This window comes from Salvelinus alpinus, chromosome 17 (assembly GCF_045679555.1).
Source record: "Salvelinus alpinus chromosome 17, SLU_Salpinus.1, whole genome shotgun sequence".
In the NCBI taxonomy this organism is placed as follows: Eukaryota; Metazoa; Chordata; class Actinopteri; order Salmoniformes; family Salmonidae; genus Salvelinus; species Salvelinus alpinus.
Window position 1 is genome coordinate 8,139,264 of NC_092102.1, and position 17,720 is coordinate 8,156,983.

The 17,720-nt window shown below is 44.4% G+C and overlaps 1 protein-coding gene across 5 annotated transcripts in view; it reads left to right on the plus strand.

Annotated features, from left to right (window-relative positions):
* Nucleotides 1–17,720, plus strand: part of LOC139542053 (agrin-like) — a 409,208-nt gene that overhangs the window by 380,256 nt on the left and 11,232 nt on the right. For all 5 annotated transcript variants that reach the window (XM_071347046.1, XM_071347047.1, XM_071347049.1 and 2 more), the window contains 2 exons: nucleotides 331–514; nucleotides 860–947. In XM_071347046.1, the coding sequence (XP_071203147.1) occupies nucleotides 331–514; nucleotides 860–947 (272 nt within the window). The remainder of the gene's footprint in view (nucleotides 1–330; nucleotides 515–859; nucleotides 948–17,720) is intronic.

Genomic DNA, 17,720 nt, shown 5'->3' on the forward strand with positions numbered 1-17,720 from the left:
ACTGTTTTTGCTTTGTCATTATGGGGTATTGTGTGTAGATTCATGTAACGTAACAAAATGTGGAAAAAGTCAAGGGGTCTGAATACTTTCTGAATGCACTGTATGTCAGATGTATCTTCGATGTAAGTTGTTTGACTAGGATCCCACGATAGTCCTGACCATGTCACTTGACCAGGAAAGACTCTGAACCGAGAGGATTTCCAGGTCAGGTAGGTCATGTGGTCAGGAAAAACTCAGGACCCTATATGTATGTCATGTATGTCCTATGTAGGCTACACACTGCACTATGACAGGTCTAAGTCCCCTCTCCTCCTCTCTATCCCGCCTCAGATCACCCTGATGGGCACTTCCATCCTGCGGCAGGAGAACGCATTGCACTCCAGTGACGTGGCCATGTTTAAGGGCCACCCGTGCAGCCGGGAGCACTGCCACAACGGGGGTCTCTGCAACCCCATGCTTGAGAGCTACGAGTGTGTGTGTCCCCACGGCTTCACGGGCACCGCCTGTCAGAACAGTGAGTGAACAAAGAATTCAATGCAACGTTTCTGTTGGTGTAGTATTGATGTCACGCTGGTCTTACAATGTTTCCATTTGAAGGTTAGAGTAACCCCTCTGATTCATCATTCTCACCAGTTTGCACACGTTAAACACACACTAACTACACACACGTATACTTTACCAAACACATCCACTTTGGCCGTATGCCCTACTGTCCCTTTTTTACTTGAATTAAAACCATAAGCGCATGAACGCTCATCCCAATTCATCACCATCCACTCCCTTGACTCCAATTAAAGGAGCCATGTTTCCTATTGATTCATGTGATCTCAGCCAATGTTCCTCCTCCTCTTCCTCGCAGCCATCTTGGAGAAGTCCGCGGGGGAGACGGAGTCCATTGTTTTTGACGGCCGGACTTTTATCGAGTACCACAACGCCGTCACCAAGAGGTAATCTAATCGAATCAATCACATTTTATTGGTCACATACACATGGTTAGCAGATGTTATTGCGAGTGTAGCAAAATGCTTGTGCTTCTAGTTCCGAAAGTGCAGCAATATCTAACAAGTAATTCCACAACAAATATCTAATACAAACTAATCTAAGTAAGGAATGGAATAAGAATATATAAATGTATGGATGAGCAATGTCAGAGCGGCATAGGCTAAGATGCAATAGATAGTATAGAATACAGTATATACATATGAGATGAGTAATGCAAGATATGTAAACATTATTAAAGTGGCATTATTAAGGTGACTAGTGTTCCATTTATTAAAGTGGCCAATGATTTCAAGTCTGTATGTAGGCAGCAGCCGCTATGTGCTAGTGATGGCTATTTAACAGTCTGATGGCCTTGAGATAGAAGCTGTTTCAGTCTCTTGGTCCCAGCTTTGATGCACCTGTACTGACCTCGCCTTCTGGATGGTAGCGGGGTGAACAGGCAGTGGCTCGGGTGGTTGTTGTCCTTGATGATCTTTTTGGCCTTCCTGTGACAACGGGTGCTGTAGGTGTCCTGGAGGGCAGTTTGCCCCCGGTGATGCGTTGTGCAGACCGCACTACCCTCTGGAGAGCCCTGCGGTTGTGGGCAGTACAGTTGCCGTACCAGGCGGCGATACAGCCTGACAGGATGCTCTCAATTGTGCCTCTGTAAAAGTTTGTGAGGGTTTTAGGTGACAAGCCACATTTCTTCAGCCTCCTGAGGTTGAAGAGGAGCGCTATTGCGCCTTCTTCACCACACTGTGTGTGGGTGGACCATTTCAGTTTGTCAGTGATATGTACACCGAGGAACTTTAAACTTACCATCTTCTCCACTGCTGTCCTGTCGATATTTATAGGGGGGTGCTCCCTCTGCTGTTTCCTTTGTTTTGTTGACGCTAAGTGAGAGATTATTTGCCTGACACCACACTCCGAGAGCCCTCACCTCCTCCCTGTCGTCAGGAAGTCCAGGACCCAATTGCACAGCGTGGGGTTGAGACTAGAGGTTGACCGATTAATCGGAATGGCCGATTAATTATGGCCGAATTAAAGTTTTCATAACAATCGGTAATCGGCATTATGGCCGATTATATTGCATTCCACGAGGAGACTGCGTGGCAGGCTGACCAGCTGTTACGCAAGTGCAGGTAGCGAGGAGCCATGGTAAGTTGCTAGCTAGCATTAAACTTATCTTATAAAAAAACTATCAATCTTAACATAATCACTAGTTTAACTAACAGCAATATTTATACTTAGGGTTGCCACCTGTTCGATAAAATACGGAACAGTTCCGTATTTCACTGAAAGAATAAACGCTTTGTTTTCGAAATGATAGTTTACAGTTTTGGCCATATTAATGACCTAAGGCTCGTATTTGTGTGTTTATTATATTATAATTAAGTCTATGATTTGAAATTTGATAGAGCAGTCTGACTGAGCGGTGGTAGGCAGCAGCAGGCTCGTAAGCATTCATTCAAACAGCACTTTCCTGCGTTTGCCAGCATCTCTTAGCAATGCTTGAAGCACAGCGCTGTTTATGACTTCAAGCCTATCCACTCCCGAGATTAGGTTGGCAATACTATAGTGCCTAAAAGAACATCCAATAGTCAAAGGTCTATGAAGTACAGATGGTATAGAGAGAAATATTCCTATAACTACAACCTAAAACTTCTTAACTGGGAATATTGAGGACTCATGTTAAAAGGAACTACCAGCTTTCATATGTTCTCATGTTCTGAGCAAGGAACTTAAACGTTGGCTTTTTAACATGGCACATATTGCACTTTTACTTTCTTCTCCAACACTGTGTTTTTGCATTATTTAAACCAAATTGAATATGTTTCATTATTTATTTGAGACTAAATTGATTTTATTTATGTATTATATTAAGTTTAAATAAAAGTGTTCATTGTTCATTCAGTGTTGTTGCAATTGTCATTATTACAAATATATTTACAAAAATCGGCCGATTTGTCTATATCGGCTTTCTTTGGTCCTCCAATAATCGGTATCGGCGTCAAAAAATCATATTCGGTCGACCTCTAGTTGAGACCCAGGGCCTCAAGCTTAATGATGAGCTTGGAGAGGGTACTATGGTGTTGAATGCTGAGCTATAGTCAATGAACAGCATTCGTACAGGTATTCCTCTTCTCCAGATGGGATAGGGCAGAGGGCAGTGTAATCGTAATTGCATTGTCTGTGGACCTATTGAGGGCGGTAAGCAAATTGAATTGGGTCTAGGGTGACAGGTAGGGTGGAGGTGATATGATCCTTATCTAGTCTCTCAAACCACTTCATGATGACAGAAGTGAGTGCTACGGGGCGATAGTCATTTAGTTAAGTTACCTTTACATTATTGGGTACAGGCTGGCAGCCTTGCGAGGGTTAACACATTTAAATGTCTTACTCACGTCGGCCACGGAGAAGGAGAGCCCACAGTCCTTGGTAGCGTTGGTGGCACTGTATTATCCTCGAAGCGGGCAAAGGAGGCGTTTAGCTTGTCTGAAAGCAATACGTCAGTCTCCCATGCTAACGCTAACCGTGGCTGGTTTTCTTTTCGTAAGGGAGAGGCCATCTTGTCCTTAGATGCTAATGGCCTTCAATGCTAATGGTAATTGGTTTAAGTGAATTGGTCTCCCATGCTAACCGGTAGTAGAGAAATGGTTAATGGCCTCCTCATTCATATTCCACTGCAGTAAGTGGTGGTGACAGGGTTGATTATTCCAGGCCCGTTAAAGGCTTCAGAAGTGAGCCCGGCGTTAGCTGATAGCTCGACCACTTCCCCTGCGCTGTTTCACTGGTCTTGACTGAATTTAGCTAATTAACGGATTGGCTAACATTTACGGCAATGCCCCGAGCGCCCCTCTTGCTTGCTGTACACCACAGCGGACTGAGCCGACACACACACACAGACACACACACACACCTCTAATTTGACACACACACCATGCATTTCACAACAACCATAGCAGCCCTCTCTATACTTGGTTAAAATGTTATTTAATTTAAGCTTCTTTTAGAAATACACAATGTGTCCCCTGAAAATAGCAGTCCTAAAGTGTCGATTTCCATTTAAACACACACTAGCTATACCAGGAAAAGCTGAATGATGTAAGTGTAAATGGTTTCAATACAAGGTGTGAAAGAGAGAAAAACGTATCCTGCCTTCCAGGCTACCGCTGATGCATTCTATCCTCTTCCATCCATCTACGTCTTCCACACGCCCGCAGGATAGCATTCATTACATGTTTGTGATGATGAACCTGGAAAGACATGGGACAAAAGACTAACCATCAAGATCCGTTACAAGTCTTCCCAAAACACAACACTCGAGGGTGTGAAAATGGAGAAACAGACCGTGAATTTGAATGTGTGGTCTTATGAACTCACACACACACACACACACACACACACAATGAAACTATAAGAGACAATTGTAGGATATGTCTGTATCCTCTGTCTGTTGTCCTGGTTGAGCCTGTAAGATGTATGTGCTGCCGTCCGTCTGTCTGTCCACTTCTTTCTCTTGTCTGTCTGTCTCATGAGTGTTCCTTGTCTGTCTTTGCTGATGCGCTCAAGCCAACTGACCAATGACATTCCAGAGTAAGTAGACTTAAAGAGATGCAGAACCTTCCCAGCTTCAGTCAAAAGCCAAACTAACCCAACTCTAAATACATTACGATAGTTAACACAAAGTAATAGATTTATTTATTTATTTATCCTATATCATCTTTATCATCTTCACCTGTGCAGATAGCTATCATGTGTATTATGTTTAAATAGGCCTACAGGACATTCAGACTCCATGCCCATCGTTTGATTTTGTCCGGGCTTTAATCTTTTCTCATTAAAATGGCTCATGATAGTCCAGTCTAAATGAACGCATGACTGCATGTGTACCAGATGCATTGTGTTCAAGCTCATAGCAAAGAGTTAAAGAAGGTGCTATATTGTACGCATGGTTTCGCCAGAACCAGAAATATGCACCTTAAATTGGAATGGTTTTAACTGTCACGTTGAAATTAAAGCGACCCCGTCTTAACCCTTTACACTCATACCCATCTACGGATTGAAAATGGCAGATTTTGGCACTAATAAGTGCCTAAATTGGAACGCAGTGGTAAAATGCTGTAAATTACGTCAGAGTTCTGCACTTCACAGCGCTGTATGGGTTTTGTGCCTGACAGCCATTATGAACTTGAGCACCGCAAGCTTCAATAAAGTGCTCCCATCCCTGTCGCTAATTGGGCAACTTTTGCAAATTTGTAGTTGTCTGAGTGAGGAAAATGCTGTAAATTAAGAGGACTCGGTGTGCTTTGAAAGATGAGACACTGAGGATTATAATAAATACCACTTTGATGTCATACAAGCAAGCCAAACACCTGTGAGTCAAAATGTGCACTATGCATTTCCATATCAGAAAACTCATGTCATCTACAGTGTCAACGTTTATGATCACGATGTTTGATGTACAGGTACACGAAGGCATGGCGTCATACCCTGGGTTGTTCTGAACAGAATGAACCTATTTGTCTATTTGTCTCTAAAAAATTGCCGCGTAACACTCACCTGAATGCACGCGTTACTTCTTTCTATGCGCACCACAATTACGATCTGTTTCTCTGAATTACCCTGTGAAAGCCTAACACTGTAAGATCATATTTTATAACTTAACTAGTTAAGTTAGCGATAGAACAAGCTGTCAGATGCCCACCTGACCCAGTATTCAGACCCCTTCCCTTTTACCACATTTTGTTATGTTACAACTTTATTCGAAAATTGATTAAATATTTTTTTCCCTCATCAATCTACACACAATACCCCATAATGACAAAGCACCAACAGGTTTTTTGACATTTTTGCAAATGTATAAAAATACAAAACTGAAATACCTTATTTACAGAAGTATTCAGACCCTTTGCAATGAGACCCGAAATTGAGCTCAGGTGCATCCTGTTTCCATTGATCATCCTTAAGATGTTTCAACAACTTGATTTGGAGTCCACTTGTGGTAAATTCAATTGATTGGACATGGTTTGGAAAGGCACACACCTGTCTATATAAGGTCACACAGTTGACATTGCATGTCAGAGCAAAACCCAAGCCATGAGGTCAAAGGAATTGTCCGTAGAGATCCGAGACAGTATTGTGTTGAGGCACAGATCTGGGGAAGGGTAACAATTTTTTTTTGCAGCATTGAAGATCCCCAAGAACACAGTGGCCTCCATCATTCTTAAATGGAAGAACTTTGGAACCACAAAGACTCTTCCTAGCAATCGGGGGAGTATGGCTGTCGTGGTAATTTCCTGTATTACTCAATAGAGAGAGAGAGAGAGAGAGCCAACCACACACAAGTCAGAGTTAAATTATATATTCCATCTTTAATATATATATACAAGCTTCACCAAAGCCCTTTAATGACTCTCAGATCAATTCAGTGTCTATAAATGAATTCTCTGAGAGTCCTTACAAAACAATTCTTAGTTTCATTTATAGCCAAGATACACCCCTCTCAACTTACAAAGAATCCTTTACCCGAAAGAGGAGTATCCTATCGCTAGACAGCATCAGCTATAAATCATCGTTCAGTTTGATCTCCCAAGACAAGGTTTAAATCTCATGCTTGATACTTCCCTGTCTACCAAAACATTACCTCATCCAATGGCATATATCAATTGTCATTTCTAGATACTCCCAAACCTGGACAAACTCAAAATCAGACAGTGAGCCCCTTAGGTCAAATACTAGGTCAAGATAAGGGCAACCTCAGAGGGGACATACAATGGTTCCAAACACGGCCAAACTCCTTCCCCCTATGAGAAAAGTAGGGAGTGACTGGCGTACAGACATTGTATGAGATAACTAACTGGTTTCCCAATTAATAACTCCATCCCATGGTTTAGGAATAGTTACAAACAACGTTCCCATAAGAAACCAACATTCCACTCTGTCCTCCTCCCCTTCTAATATTCTACTTAGCACCACATGGTTTAACAGATACATTGACATATGAAGACAAGCCTGACCTCTCCCCTCTCTGGCCCCAAGTTACCAATTCCTAGCTCAGAAGATTCTAATGACAAGTATCTCACAAGCATATGATGAAAATAACATCTTATCTATCTATGTTACTTAGCTAAATCTGATTCTGCCACGACAATGGCCTTGGTCAGGGAGGTGACCAAGTAACCAATGGTCACTCTGACAGTGTTCCTCTTTGGAGATGGGAGAACCTTCCAGAAGGACAACCATCTCTGCAGCACCCCACCAATCAGGCTTTTATGGTAGAATGCCCAGACGGACGCCACTCCTCAGTGAAAGGCACATGACAGTCCGCTTGGAGTTTGCCAAAAAGCACCTAAAGGACTCTCAGACCATGAGAAACAAGAATCTCTGGTCTGATGAAACCAGGATTAAACTATTTGGCCTGAATGTCAAGCGTCGCATCTGGAGGAAACTTGGCACCATCCCTACTGCGAAGCAAGGTGTTGGCAGCGTCATGCTGTGGGGATGTTTTTCAGCAGCAGGGAATGGGAGACTAGTCAGGATCGAGTACAGAGAGATCCTTGATGAAAATCTGCTCCAGAGCGTTCACCTTCCAACAGGACAATGACCCTAAGCACACAGCCAAGACAATGCAGGAGTGGCTTCGGGACAAGTCTCTGAATGTCTTTGTGGTTCAGCCAGAGCTGAAGGTTGTGCCAACCTTGATCCCGATCGAACATCTCTGGAGAGACCTGAAAATAGCTGTGCAGCAACGCTCCCCATCCAACCTGACAGCTTGAAAGGATCTGTAGAGAAGCATGGGAGAAACTCCAAATACAGATGTGCCAAGCTTGTAGCGTCATACCCAAGAAGTCTGTAATCGCTGCCAAAAGTGCTTCAACGAAGTGCTGAGTAAAGTACAAACATTTCTAAAAACCTGTTTTTGCTTGAAGGGTATTTTGTGTAAATTGATGAGGGGAAAACACAATTTAATTCCGTTTAGATCAAGGCTGTAACGTACAGTTGAAGTCGGAAGTTTACATACACCTTAGCCAAATACATTTCAACTCAGTTTTTCACAATTCCTGACATTTAATCCTAGTAACAATTCTCTGTCTTTGGTCAGTTAGGATCACCACTTTATTTTAAGAATGTGAAATGTCAGAATAATTGTAGAGAGAATTATTTATTTCAGCTTTCATTTCTTTCATCACATTCCCAGTGGGTCAGAAGTTTACATACACTCAATTAGTATTTGGTAGCATTGCCTTTAAATTGTTTAACCTGGATCAAACATTTCGGGTAGCCTTCCACAAGCTTCCCACAATAAGTTGGGTGAATTTTGGCCCATTCCTCCTGGTGAAACTGAGTCAGGTTTGTAGGCCTCCTTGCTCACACATGCTTTTTCAGTTCTGCCCATACATTTTCTATAGGATTGAGGTCAGGTCTTTGTGATGGCCACTCCAATACCTTGATTTGTTGTCCTTAAGCCATTTTGCCACAGCTTTGGAAGTATGCTTGGGGTCATTGTCCATTTGGAAGACCCATTTGCGACCAAGCTTTAACTTCCTGACTGATGTCTTGATGTTGCTTCAATATACAGTGGGGAGAACAAGTATTTGATACACTGCCGATTTTGCAGGTTTTCCTACTTACAAAGCATGTAGAGGTCTGTCATTTTTATCATAGGTACACTTCAACTGTGAGAGACGGAATCTAAAACAAAAATCCAGAAAATCACATTGTATGATTTTTAAGTAATTAATTTGCATTTTATTGCATGACATAAGTATTTGATACATCAGAAAAGCAGAACTTAATATTTGGTACAGAAACCTTTGTTTGCAATTACAGAGATCATACGTTTCCTGTAGTTCTTGACTAGGTTTGCACACACTGCAGCAGGGATTTTGGCCCACTCCTCCCTACAGATCTTCTCCAGATCCTTCAGGTTTCGGGGCTGTCGCTGGGCAATACGGACTTTCAGCTCCCTCCAAAGATTTTCTATTGGGTTCAGGTCTGGAGACTGGCTAGGCCACTCCAGGACCTTGAGATGCTTCTTACGGAGCCACTCCTTAGTTGCCATGGCTGTGTGTTTCGTGTCGTTGTCATGCTGGAAGACCCAGCCACGACCCATCTTCAATGCTCTTACTGAGGGAAGGAGGTTGTTGGCCAAGATCTCGCGATACATGGCCCCATCCATCCTCCCCTCAATACGGTGCAGTCGTCCTGTCCCCTTTGCAGAAAAGCATCCCCAAAGAATGATGTTTCCACCTCCATGCTTCACGGTTGGGATGGTGTTCTTGAGGTTGTACTCATACTTCTTCTTCCTCCAAACACGGCGAGTGGAGTTAGACCAAAAAGCTCTATTTTTGTCTCATCAGACCACATGACCTTCTCCCATTCCTCCTCTGGATCATCCAGATGGTCATTGGCAAACTTCAGACAGGCCTGGACATGCACTGGCTTAAGCAGGGGGACCTTGCGTGCGCTGCAGGATTTTAATCCATGACGGCGTAGTGTGTTACTAATGGTTTTCTTTGAGACTGTGGTCCCAGCTCTCTTCAGGTCATTGACCAGGTCCTGCCGTGTAGTTCTGGGCTGATCCCTCACCTTCCTCATGATCATTGATGCCCCACGAGGTGAAATCTTGCATGGAGCCCCAGACCGAGGGTGATTGACCGTCATCTTGAACTTCTTCCATTTTCTAATAATTGCGCCAACAGTTGTTTCCTTCTCACCAAGCTGCTTGCCTATTGTCCTGTAGCCCATCCCAGCCTTGTGCAGGTCTACAATTTTATCCCTGATGTCCTTACACAGCTCTCTGGTCTTGGCCATTGTGGAGAGGTTGGAATCTGTTTGATTGAGTGTGTGGACAGGTGTCTTTTATACAGGTAACGAGTTCAAACAGGTGCAGTTAATACAGGTAATGAGTGGAGAACAGGAGGGCTTCTTAAAGAAAAACTAACAGGTCTGTGAGAGCTGGAATTCTTACTGGTTGGTAGGTGATCAAATACTTATGTCATGCAATAAAATGCAAATTAATTATTTAAAAATCATACAATGTGATTTTCTGGATTTTTGTTTTAGATTCCGTCTCTCACAGTTGAAGTGTACCTATGATAAAAATTACAGACCTCTACATGCTTTGTAAGTAGGAAAACCTGCAAAATCGGCAGTGTATCAAATACTTGTTCTCCCCACTGTATCCACATAATTTCCCTTCATGATGCCATCTATTTTGTGAAGGGCACCAGTCCCTACTGCAGCAAAGCACCTCCACAACATGATGATACCACCCCCGTGCTTCCCGGTTGGGATGGTGTTCTTCAGCTTGCAAGCCTCCCTCTTTTTCCTCCAAACATAACGATCGTCATTATAGCCAAACAGTTACATTTTTGTTTCATCAGACCAGAGGACATTTTTCCAAAAAGTACGATCTTTGTCTCCATCTGCAGTTGCAACCCGTAGTCTGGCTATTTTATGGCGGTTTTGGAGCAGTGGCTTCTTCCTTGCTGAGCGGCCTTTCAGCTTATGTCGATATAGGACTCGTTTTACTGTGGATATAGATACTGTTTTACCTGTTTCCTCCAGCATCTTCACAAGGTCTTTTGCTGCTGTTCTGGGATTGATTTGCACTTTTCACACCAAAATACGTTCATCTCTAGGAGACAGAACGCATCTCCTTCCTGAGCGGTATGAATGCTGCGTGGTCCCATGGTGTTTAAACTTGCATACTATTGTTTGTACAGATGAACGTGGTACCTTCAGGCGTTTGGAAATTGCTACCAAGGATGAACCAGACTTGTGGAGGTATACCATTTTTTTTCTGAGGTCTTGACTGATTTCTTTAGATTTGCCCATGATGTCAAGCAAAGAGGCACTGAGTTTGAAGGTAGGCCTTGAAATACATCCACAGGTACACCTCCAATTGACTCACATTATGTCAATTGGCCTATCAGAAGCTTCTAAAGCCATGACATAATTTTCTGGAATATTCCAAGCTGTTTAAAGGCACAGTCAACTTACTGTATGTAAACTTCTGACCCACTGGAATTGTGATACAGTGAGTTATAAGTGAAATAATCTATCTGTAAACAATTGTTGGAAAAATTACTTGTTTCATGCACAAAGTAGATGTCCTAACCGACTTGCCAAAACTATAGTTTGTTAATGACTCCAACCTAAGTGTATGTAAACTTTCAACTTCAACTGTAACAAAATGTTGAATAAGTCAAGGGGTCTGAATACTTTCTGAATGCACTGTATAATGGGCTGTTTTTGGATTGCGTGAACAACAACAGTAATCGTGTGATGGCGGGGATACAGGGTCGTGTTCCAAACAAGTGTGCTTGCTCTAATTCCTCAACGGCACAGCTAGGAGAGCTCAAAAAATCACCTTCTAGTTGAAGACTCTTCTTTGAGTCATAAAAGTGCATTGAAATGACTTAGGAACTGCGGACACCTTAGAGAAGTGTGTGGCCACTTGGAGACACCAGTTAGCTCTCAGTCAAACCCTTGTAATTTATTTTTGTCTTATGTTGCACCTTCCCAACATTTTCCATGAATATTCTTATCGTGTTACTGAATGTATCCAGAGTATTTTCTGATTTTGTTGTCAACAAATGTGATGAAAAGAACAGTAAATGTAAAATGGACATAAAATCAACTGTGTAATGTTTGGATTCAGTCTTGTGTCAGGGGAATTGTTGTGTCAACTTTGGTCTAATAATTTTCCCATAATCTCCAAACTGTACCATGCTTAGGCATATGCTTTTCATATTTATTTTGTAAGAAACATGTCAATTTAACCATGTCCATATAGGCCAATTCCCACAAGTGTAAAGGGGAATTGTTAACTGCAAGGTAGTGTACCAAGAAATTCCCCCTTCCTCAGTTTTGTTGCATCAGTCATTTTACTGCCTCCTCCAGGGCAACACTTAGATCTTACTTTGTTGTTAGTTTACTTTTTGCTTGCATTAGCTTGGTAAGTAACCTCTTAAAAGATTTGATTAAAAAACTAAGCGGGGAAGTTGGTTTTAGTTTGAATTATGCCAAGCTTATTCACCAGAGAATTGGATATCCACATTTAAGCCCCTGTCATTCACACTTAGTTCAATCTCTAACTGCAATTATGAATATTTATCGAGTTGGATGCGGAGAAAAAGGAAGGCTGACATGTTAAGGAGTTGTCTCATGTTTTAAAAATTATTTTCCAAAATTATTTTCCAAAACAAAATTACAAAAGTTGAAAATGAAAGCGCACAGTTCTGTCAGGAAAAAACACTAAACAGAAAACAACATCCCACAAAACCCAAACGGAAAATGACAACTTATATATGATCCCCAATCAGAGACAACGATAGACAGGTGCCTCTGATTGGGAACCACACTAACATAGAAATAAGGAAACTAGAATGCCCACCCTAGTCACACCCTGACCTAACCAAAATAGAGAATAACAACCTCTCTATGGCCAGGGCGTGACAGTACCCCCCCCAAAGGTGCGGACTCCGGCCGCAAAACCTGACTCTAAAGGGGAGGATCCGGGTGGGCATCCATTCACGGCGGCGGCTCCGGTGCGGGACGTAGACCCCCCTCCGCCCGCAGATCCCTGCGCTTTGGTGGCAGCCCTGGTGCATGGACCTTCACTGGAGGAATCGGGCCACCGATCATCGCCGGAGGCTCCGGACTGGGGAACGTCGCTGCAGGCTCCGGACTGGGGACCGTCGCTGCAGGCTCCGGACTGGGGACCGTCGCTGGAGGCTCCAGACTGGGGACCGTCGCTGGAGGCTCCGGACTGGAGACCGTCGCTGGAGGCTCCGGACCGGGGACCGTCGCTGGAGGCTCCGGACCGGGGACCGTCGCTGGAGGCTCCGGGCCATGGATCGTCGCTGGAGGCTCCGGGCCATGGATCGTCGCTGGAGGCTTCGGGCCATGGATCGTCGCTGGAGGCTTCGTACGTGGAGCCGGAACAGGTCTCACCGGACTGAGACGTACTGGAAGCCTGGTACGTGGAGCTGCCACAACGCGTCCTGGCTGGATACCCACTTTAGCTCGGTGAGTGTGGAGAGCTGGCCCAGGACACACTGGGCTATGAAGGCGCACTGGAGGCATAGTGCGTAGAGCCGGCGCAGGATATACTGGGCCGTGGATGCGCACTGGAGGTCTTGAGCGTAGAGCTGGCACAACGCGTCCTGGCTGAATACCCCCTGTAGCCCGGCAAGTGCGGGGAGCTGGAACAGGCCGCACTGGGTTGTGCTGGCGAACTGGCGCAGGATATCCTGGGCCGAAGAGACGCACCGGAGACCAGGAGCGCTGAGCCGGCACAATCCGTCCTGGCCCACTCTAGTGCGGGAAGCGGGAACAAAGCGCACCGGGCTGTGAATGCGCACTGGAGACACCGTGCGTATCACCGCATAACACGGTGCCTGACCGGTCACACGCTCCCCACGGTAAGCACGGGGAGTTGGCTCAGGTCTAAACCCTGACTCCGCCAATCACCCTTGTTCCCCCCCAAAACATTTTTTTGGAGCTGCCTCTCGGGCTTCCGTTGTTGTCTCAACGTTCTGTCGCCGTTCTGCTCTCGTTGCTTCTATCTCCTCCTTCAGACGGCGATACTCCCCGGCCTGCCTCCAGGGTCCTTTCCCGTCTAGGATTTCCTCCCAGGTCCAGTCCTCCTGACCACGCTGCTTGCTCCTGACCTAACCAAAATAGAGAATAAAAACCTCTCTATGGCCAGGGCGTGACAAAGAAAGACTTCAAATCGAGGCGTCTTTGAGACCAGCCCTAACTATGTGGCAGCGGGTATCAATATCCATTAGGACAGCATTTCCCAAATTAAAATGATCAAAGCTTTATGATTAGTTGATTATTTGAATCAGCTTTGTAGTGCTATGCAAAAAACTAAACGTGCACCCCTTGGAGTTTGGGCAACCCTGTTAGTGATAATCATGGTCCTCGAGCCGGACTGGCCAGAGGAGCTTTAATAGTTGTCACTTCCTTTAAGAGCGAGGGGCGCGATTATGGTCCAAACCAGAGCCAGCCCAATCTCTCCGAGCGAGTGTCATCGATTCAACATGATCTGGTGTTTAACAGAGATTCATAAATGAACTAAGTAATTGATCAATTCATTCCTCAGAGGAATGTTATAGCAATGTTATTACAACATTGTATCACCCTGGGCTAATGATGCTGTTACTATTTACTGTAGCCTAGATCGGTCTTCATTCCTCTTCTGAAAGTTTGGGTCAATTTCCTCACGCCCCATTATTGGAGCAACCAATCATATAGGGCCCTGTCTCTGGTAATACAATATTTGACCCCATTTTTGTTGAGTTCCCAATTTTTCTCATTTGGTGCTTCCTTCACTCAAGGAAGTTGATAATGGCCACCACACACACAACACTGTCATCAGACTCAGTAATGGTAGTGGAAAATGTTATTATCCCCAAAAGAAAAATGGTTTAGCGAATGAATCATAAAATCATTACATTGTTGCCCAGCCCTCCCCTTAAGAGTCCCAGTGGTGGTGTGGTTGTGGTCCTGAGGACCTCATTGTGTTGCTTTGCTGCTCCTGGACCAGGATTACAGTGGGGCTACAGTGTCTCTGATCAAATCAAATTGTATTGGTCGCATACATGTTTAGCAGATGTTATTGTGGGTGTAGCAAAATGCTTGTGTTCCTAGCTCCAACAGTTCAGTAGTATCTAACAATGCACAACAGTACACAGAAATCTAAAAGTAAAATAATAGAATTAAGAAATGCAATAAATATTTGGACGAGCAATGTCGGAGTCAGGCCTACCACTTTTGTGTCGCCTGCAAACTTGATTGTTGAGTTGGAGGCGTGCGTGGCCACGCAGTCATGGGTAAACAGGGAGCACAGAATGGTGCTGAGGACGCACCTTTGTGGGGCCCCTGTGTTGAGGTTCAGCGTAGTGGAGGTGTTGTTGCCTACCTTCACCACCTGGGGGGGCGGCCTGTCAGGAAGTCCAGGATCCAGTTGCACAGGGCGGGGTTCAGACCCAGGACCCCGAGCTTAATGATAAGCTTGGAGGATACTATGGTGTTGAAGGCTGAGCTGTAGTCAATGATCAGTAATCTTACATACATTAGGTAAGATGGGATAGGGCAGTGTGTAGTGCGATGGCATCATCCGTGAAGCTATTGGGGCAGTATGTAAATTGTAGTGGGTCTAGGCTGTCGGTGAAGGTGATATCATCCTTGACTAGTCTCTCAAAGCACTTTACGATGACAGAAGTGGGTGCTACGGGGTGATAGTCATTTAGTTCAGTTACCTTCGCTTTTTTGGGTACAGGAGCAATGGTGGACATCTTGAAGCAAGTGGGGATAGCAGACTGAGATAGGAAGAGATTGAATATGTCCGTAAACACTCCAGCTAGCAGGTCTGCGCATGCTCTGAGGATGCTGCTCGGGATGCCGTCTGGGCCGGCAGCCTTTCAAAGGTTAACATGCTGTCCGCGATGTGTCTGGTTTTCTCTTTATAATCCGTGATTGTATGGAGTCCCTGCCACATACATGTCATGTCTGAGCCGTTGAATTGCAACTCCACTTTGTCTCTGAACTGACGTTTTGCCTGTTTGATTGTCTTACAGAGGACATAGCTGGACTGTTTATACCCTACCATATTCCAAGTCACCTTGCTGTGGTTAAATGCAGTGGTCACAGTGGGAACAACATCCCCAATACACTTCTTGATTAACTCAGTCACTGTGTTTTGGTCAGACAGTCTTGGTCAGACCAGCATTGAATAAACCTTAGGACAGGTATTTCCTGTTACTGCTTATGCGGAGGGAGGAGCAAAATGGAGTTGTGATCTGATTTGCCAAAGGGAGGTGTGGGGAGAGCCTTGTAGCCATCCTGGAAGGGAGAGTAACAATGGTCGAGTTCTTGAATCGCGAGTACTGCAGGCAATGTGTTGATAGAACTTCGGTAGTGTTTTCCTCAGATTTGCTTTATTAAAGTTCCCAGCTATGATAAATGTCCCCCATGAAATGCAGTTTCCAGTTTGCACAAGGTCCAGTGTAGTTCCTTGAGAGCTGTCGTCTATCGGCTAGAGGGGGAATATACACGGCTGTGACGATAACTGAAGAAAATGCTCAGAGGTAATCCGGTCGGCATTTGATTGTGAGGTGTTCTAGGTCGGGTGAACAAAAGGACTTGAGTTCCTGTATGTTCCCACAATCACACCATGAGTAGTTAATCATGAAACATACACCTCTGCCTTTCTTCTTCCTGGAGAGTTCTTTATTCCTGTCTGCACGATGTACTGAGAACCCAGCTGGCTGTATGGACGGGAACTGTATACCCAGAGAGAGCCATGATTCTGTGATCAGCTCCAGAGCCAAACGCATAATGTGTTCTATTTCCTGTGTTCATACTACCTAGGATGTATTAATGCATTGGCTAGTATGCTAGTGTATACCATGGAAGGTAGCTAGACATGTTTTCCCATCTCTCGGGCAACAACTTACTCTGTTCAACACATCTCCTTGATCACTGAGGCTCTTGTCTATGCTGTACAATACGTCACCCTGTAAGGTTCCTCGCGGGTCCTCCTTCCACCTCCCTCCTTCCGCTTATTGCATGCCCTTCCATTCTCTCCCCTGCTCCCTTAAAGTCCTGAGTCACTGGAGAACCCGTCGGAACAGAGGTGAGTGTCCTGGAGCCAGCGCTGTCCAACCAGTCGCTAGCATGCTGCCTCCCCATACCTCTGCACCCCACCCCGACACAACCACCTGCAGGTTGCAGCCTATCTTCTCGCTACTCAAGGGTCAGAATGTGCGCCATAGAAACAGTATTGGAGAGCCACACTTCAATACTCTCGGCCCCATTTAGAGAAGTATAATAGGGCCACACTACTCGGTACACTGGGCCCCTGTTAGGAGAATCAAGTTCTCATGTTCTTTAACCAATTCAATTAAATTACTCAGTCTGCTATATCAGGATTTGTAGGATACTGATAGAAATAAAAACAGACAGAGGCCCAGTCTACAATAGTCAAATGTTTATTTACGGGAACGTTCCCCTTATCATTTCCGGTACATTGGTCTATATACCTCACATTTTGTCATAAACGTTCCTCCTCCTCTCAGATACAATGGCAACATAGTTCACAAGTCTTCTTCTCATACATTGTCCGCCACCTGTTATACAATCTACTACAAGCCCAAGGTCTCTCCCCTCCCTGGGTGGGGAGACTTCCTTCCCTGTTATCAGTTCCACAGTGGTCACACGTTGTCTGCCACAGTTCCTTGCCTACCAACAGTCCCTCTTTCTTATGGACAAACATTCTTCATCAGACAGGATATAATTCTGTTAGTTATAATTCTACGTTAAATGTATACATAATTTAGTCATTATTCATAAAATTCCCATAACAGCCCCATAGAGAAATTATTGGAGGGCCAGACTTCTCTATATACTGGGCCATGTATAGAGATAGGGCTCAACTTATTAAGACAGCATATCTCAGTCCCCAATCACATCCAGCCCTAGCAGCCAAACGAGCCATCCAGCCTTGCAATCTCTATGCAATGTTTTCCTTACAAGTTTAGCAATGTTCAGATTACAACTCCCACCTAAAGGCAATGGGGTGCACAGCCCTTTTTCAGACTTATTCAATAAGGAATAAAAGAAGCATAGAAGACGCTACTCCATAATATTGATTTATTAATCAAATCCAGTAAGTATACTGCCTTGTTTCAAATAAAATTCTTAATTCAATTCAATCTTTG